Source organism: Pteropus vampyrus, unplaced genomic scaffold (assembly GCF_000151845.1).
Source record: "Pteropus vampyrus isolate Shadow unplaced genomic scaffold, Pvam_2.0 Scaffold166, whole genome shotgun sequence".
Classification (NCBI taxonomy): domain Eukaryota; kingdom Metazoa; phylum Chordata; class Mammalia; order Chiroptera; family Pteropodidae; genus Pteropus; species Pteropus vampyrus.
Window position 1 is genome coordinate 695,063 of NW_011888947.1, and position 5,898 is coordinate 700,960.

General features: G+C 47.5%; 1 protein-coding gene across 5 annotated transcripts in view; it reads left to right on the top strand.

The window, feature by feature from the left end:
- Positions 1–2,980: 2,980 nt before the first annotated feature.
- FBXO31 (F-box protein 31) overlaps positions 2,981–5,898 on the top strand; it is a 44,106-nt gene continuing 41,188 nt past the window's right edge. For 3 of the 5 annotated variants that reach the window (XM_023536660.1, XM_023536658.1, XM_023536659.1), the window contains exon 1: positions 2,981–3,377. In XM_023536660.1, coding sequence (XP_023392428.1) covers positions 3,029–3,377 — 349 coding nt within the window. In that variant the 5' untranslated portion in view covers positions 2,981–3,028. The remainder of the gene's footprint in view (positions 3,378–5,898) is intronic. The other 2 variants (XM_023536657.1, XM_011370253.2) reach the window with 1 other exon arrangement.

The window sequence follows — 5,898 nt, forward strand, 5'->3', positions numbered from 1 at the left end:
ATTATTAAGGTATGCAGCTGTTCAGACTCTCATTTTAAACCATGAACCTCTTGTTTAGTCTTTGAATATTTTTCCTTATTTCCATTCACCTTGACAATTTCTGCTGAGCAGCGGGTAAGATGCCACTTTTCACATCTGGATTCTGAGAACCACATAATAAAGTTAACATGGTTTGCTTAAGTCCAAGAAATGCTTTCGGTGACTTTCCAGGCAACCAACTGAAAAATGCCCTGCCCTGTATTCTACTTATTTCCTTAGATGTTATCAGTCCTAACAAAGAGTTCATTATCGTATGTATCTCATAGTGTTAAAACAAATGATCTCTTTTATCTAGTTTTTCCTCATTTTCATATGAATGCACCCTCTTTAGTGTTCTTTTGAAAAGAATACAGTTCTATATAAGGGACTGTGAAATTGTTCAAGGACACAAAGCTTTCAGGGTTAAACAGGTAATAGTTCTCGGTTGTACACACAGTATTTCCCTTCTGGTTCCTTTCCACCAACAAGGATTACCCAAACTCTCACAGCCATCCTTTTCTTTCTGTTCTGATGGTCTGCACTAACTCAGTCCTTTGACATCGAGTTATTGTAAACAGCCTTCCTGCTGTCAAGAATATATAGATATATCTTTTAACTGTATAGTTAGTTACATAATTCAAATTATAAACACACAATAGTTTAACCATTCTTCTAAAGATGAAAGTTTAACCAAATTATTTTGTACGTTTTAATATACTCAAAGCTCCTCTAGGAGAAAATTATATTTTAGTAACAGGGCCTAGTGGGGAGTAGATAAATTTTTAAAAATAACTGATTAAAATGTAACAGTAGCAAGGATCATGCTTTACAATCTATGGATCCACACAGAACACAGTACACAGGCTAGTCAGGCATTCTGTAAATATTTATTATATTAGTCGACACATTTCTGCTTGCTGAGATACTTCCTAGCTTGGGTGGTAACGGTGATTAACACTCCAGTCTTCTCTAAATTCTGTTTGGCTCACATTCCTCCCTTTTTAGCATTTTAGCCAGTTTATTTGTTCCTTTTTTCATTCAAGGAACATTTAGTAAACATTCATTGACTACATGAAGTGTTAGCACATATATCATGTGATGGGATACATCTCGTAAAGCTAATGCCAAAGGAAGCAAGTGTTTACAAAAAACAATATGATGGTGCTATAATAAAAGGACCATCCTAGGGGGTGCCACTTGAGGACAATGAGGAAAGGGGTTGTTTTTAATGGCACAGACTGGGGAGATGGGGCTTCCTGGCAGAGGAGGCAGCTTAAGTAAAGTGACAGAGATGTGACAATGCATGGTGAGTTTCAGCTAAGGAATCTGATGGCTCTTGTTGAAAGATGTGTGTGGGAAAGGAGAGGAGGCCAGGCTGGGAGCTACTCTGTTATGTGATGAAGTTTCAATGGGGTCATTAAATCCTTTTAAATAGGTGAGTGATGGGATGAGCCTGCTTTTGTTTATGTTACTATTCGAAAGAAGAGAGTTCTGGTAACTGTGAAGGATGGATTGAAAAACCTCTTAGGTGCAGGGAGGTCAGTTTTTCATTTGTGTGGAACTGAGATGGTCAAAATTTGAATTAAGGCATTATTTTGCTCTTCCTCACTTACGAGATTCTGTGAACCAGGTTAGGCAGCCCTCTTTTCTGCTTAGAGATTTCTTTATGGAGGTGGTAGTGGATAGCTAGGAATTTGTGGAGGCTGGACCTAGGATAACTGGCAGAGTCACTATTTCCTATTTGATGAGCAAAACCCGCACTTGACCAGAAAGACTGGGGTGGCCATCGGATTCTTAGCTTCCATTTTGACTCTGGGGATTTCTTCCAGAGTCAAGTAAGTCAAGTAAGTCCTGACCACATAGGATTTGGGCCCACCCAGTTGTAGAGCGGCTTCTGTAGTATCCACACCCCTGGCCCTCTTTGGAAACAACTAAGAACAGTTTCTTGTCATGAGTTATTTAAGGTGAAGCCACTGACACGAGGTGGCTTTACAGATTCTCTAGACCGCACTTGCCCTGGAGCACAGTAAACAAGGTAACTATGGCAAAACAAGACCACGATAGATGACACAGGATTCATCACCTAGCATGATATCCCCTTTTCACTACAGTAAGGACAGAAATGAGTGAATGTCAGTTTTTAGGTAAAAGAAAGCTGATAGGCACAATTCGGAGTTTGGCTTACCTAGCTCGGAAGGCTGTAATAGTTTGCATCGTTCCACCCGCCACTTAATTGTGCCTTCTCAGCGAAGCAGTACTGGAGGTCGGCCCCGAAGCTTTCCTCCAGAGGTCTTTTGGGGGCGGGGAGATGTGTCTTTGGGGAATCCTCGGGGCCAGTTCTTGGGGCCGTCCTCAGGGGGAGATCCTAAAGGGGTTCTTCTGGTGGGAGGTTCTCGGGGCCATCTCAGGGATGTCCTCGGAGAGGGCTCTGGGGGGAGGGATCCCCCGGGAGGCCTGGGGGTATTCTTTGGGAGTGTCATTGGGGGTCATCCACAGGCGGGCAGATACACCCGAAGATGTCCCAGGTCGGAGGAGGGTAGCCGCGAGCCTCACTAGAGCAGCGGGGAGTGCGTCAGTCCCATGCTCTGGAGGTGGTGAGTTCGGCCCTCACGCGCGGCACCGCGCCGTTTTGCTGTCCACACGCACATTCTCAGTCGGCAAGGGGCCGCCGTTCTGCGTTTGTGGGTGACATTCTTTTCCTGTACTCGTTCGGGCAGTAGGACAGGAGGCCCGCAGAGCTCTGGTGGGCGGATGCTAGTAGGGCGGCCCGAGAGTCACCAGGCCTCGCGGAGACGGTCTTGCTGTTCTCTCCAGTGGGCGGGGCTTCCAGGGGCGGGGCCTCTGCGGGTCCCTCCGGGGGGCGGGGCCGGGACGCGAAGGCGGCCTGGGGGCGTGGCTCGGCTCGGCTCTGGTGGGGCCCGATGGGCTCTCGGGCGGGGCTGCCTCACGGCGGCGCTTGCGCACGCGCGGCGGCAGCGGCGGGGGCGCCGCGGCTGTCACCCGGGACGGCATGGCGGTGTGCGCTCGCCTCTGCGGCGTTGGCCCGTCGCGGGGATGCCGACGGCGCCAGCAACGCCGGGGCCCCGCCGAAACGGTGGCGGCCGACAGCGATCCGGACACAGACCCCGAAGAGGAGCGCATCGAGGCGGGCGCGGCGGCGCTGTGCGCGCCGGGGGCTGGCGGGAGCGCGGGCCCCTCGCAGCCCCCGCGCTGCTCGCTGCTGGAGCTGCCACCGGAGCTGCTGGTGGAGATCTTCGCCTCTCTGCCCGGCACAGACCTGCCCAGCCTGGCCCAGGTGTGCACCAAGTTCCGGCGCATCCTGCACACCGACACCATCTGGAGACGGCGCTGCCGGGAGGGTGAGTGCTCCCGAAGTAGCGGTCCGGGCCTGGGCGGGGCCTCGGACCTGGACGGGGCTCAAGATCGAAGTCCGAGCGGCGGGGGCCTGGGCCTGCGATAGGGGTCGGAGGTCCCCAAGGGCCTTGGATAGGATCCTTTCATAGATCGGGGGCCCCATGGGAAGGGTCCTTGCTGGGCGGGGGTTAGGGCCTGGAGAGGACTCCGGGGTCTCAGGTCCCCATGGGCCCTGGACCGGGACCTGCCACAGGTCGAGGGTTCCAAGGGGCTGACCTGGCAGGTCCGGGGGCCCCTGCCACAGATACGGAACGCGGCGTCCGATTGAGGTGGAGTTTTCAGTGACATTGGAGTGCTCAGAGAGGGGTGAGGGGTCCCCCAGCTGCAGGGACAGGACGCTGCAGAGCCATCGGAGGAACGCAAGCTGGGCAGGGGTTCCCTGTGGGTGAGAGACCCTGGATGTTTAGGCCAGAGAGTTAGCTGATGTCTGTGGGCGCCCTCCACCTCCCCAGCCCTTGAGAGGTGGGAGGAAGCTGAGCAGAGCGATGAGGATGAGCTTGAGCAGTTAGGGAGCAGAGGAGGCCAAGTGTTTGGGGGGGTCTCCTGAGGGGAGGACTGGGTCTGTGGACAGGTAGGTGGAGCAGGGCAGTGCTGCAGGGGTTGCTGTCCCCGTCAGGGATGCTGGTGGCAGTAGTGAGGGTAGTGACTAGTTAGTTTTTTAACAAATCCCAGAAGGAAAGATTTATTTAATCCAGAGTGCAAGCTCTCTGGGTTTAAATGTTGACAGATCTCCGATGTTCAATACACTCTCTTATTTTGTTAAACAGGATAGATAAGAAAAAATCTGAACAACGTAGAAGGATGAAAGTAAGAATTATTTAGAGAGCCCTACAATCAAAGATAAGCCACCCTTAAAATTTTGGAAAACATCTCTCCATATGCACGTGTAGAGTCATAAACACATTTTTACTTAAATGAAATCACATCATATATATTCTCTTACAGACGGTTTAGTATTAAGAAGCTATATACTACTTCATTGTATGCATACGCCACAGACCAGTCCCTTGCTGATAGACTCTTAAGTCTGCAATTATTCCTGTTCATAAACAGGGTTATCAAGACTGTCTTTGTGCATTTCATAGGAGTTTATGAGACTTCCATGTACCTTTTAGAACTTCTGAAATTATCTTCTTAGTGCGGATTTCCTAAAGTGGGGTTGTGGGTAGTAGGATGAGCACATTGATAACACCTTAGATACCCACTGCCCAGCTGTTGGAATTTGCACCCCCAGGAAGGCTACATGAGGCCTTTTTCTTCACATCTTTCCCAACAAGGGGATCAGCCAGTCATCTTCTCTCTGCTGTAAAGCTTAGTGGCCAAGACTCTAGATTTGTAGTCCATAGGGCAGGCTCGGTGTATATTCTGAGAGATCTTGGACATGCCGCTTCACCTTCCCAAGTGGGAAGTAATTTTTGTCTTACAAATTTATAAGAACTCTGAATATTAACAATATTAACCTTTTGTCATATGCGCGGCAAGTAAATTTCTTTTGACATTTTAAAATAAAAGCAAGAAAGTTCTACTTTTTCTTTCTCTGTGATTTACATTTGCTTTGTTTCGCATTTTGTATACCTGTAAGACCCAGTTTTGTCATAGATGTTCCATTGTGCTTTGAGGAGTTTCTCCTTCAGTTAGCCAAACCTGCATGATGGTCTCTGGGGAACTGTAAAGGATATAGTTCAACTCTAGAAATGGAGGGTAACAGAAGAGTTTCGTGTAAACAGAAAACTCAAAGGCACGTTACAGAGTAAAATTAACTGGAGTTATAGCTCAGAGTAAATTCTGAGAATTGCTAATGGAAATATAAAAAGTCCTGATGAAGATGTAGAAAGAAGTTGAGGTGCAGACATAGAAGGACTCTTCATTCCTTCCTTTCCCACTCTGGATTCCTCAGTTCAGCTTTCCTAGGATAATAGACACCTCGATGGTGGAATCCAGGCATCTTTTGTTCACTGACGTGGCCTAACATGCTAGGGGAATTTTCATTTTGAGAAATTAAAAAATGAAATGATAAAACAGGCATATTCCTAGTCATTCCCAATAAATAACTATTAAGTCTTTTGTCACGTTTGCTTTTTTTCCTCTACCTTTTTTTTTCTTTTAAGAAAACATCTCCGTTAACATTGAAGTCCCTTCTGATTACCACTGTGCTTCCTACTCTAAGAAGCAGCTGCTGTCATGGATTTAGTTCACTTATATATACTTACACTTGTATATGTCCCCCATATGTAACATTATTTTATGGTGGTTTAATTTTTAGAAATCTATCGTACTGTAAGTATTGTGCATCTGCTTTTTTCCCCAGTCAGCTTGTGTTTTTAAGTTTTGTTCATGTTAATACATTTAAATCTGGTTCAGTCTTTTTAAATGCTGTGTGGTGGTTCATAATTTGAAGAGGCCACACTTTTATTCCTGTACTTATTTTTTTCATTATACACAATGTGACAGTGAACAATCTCATAT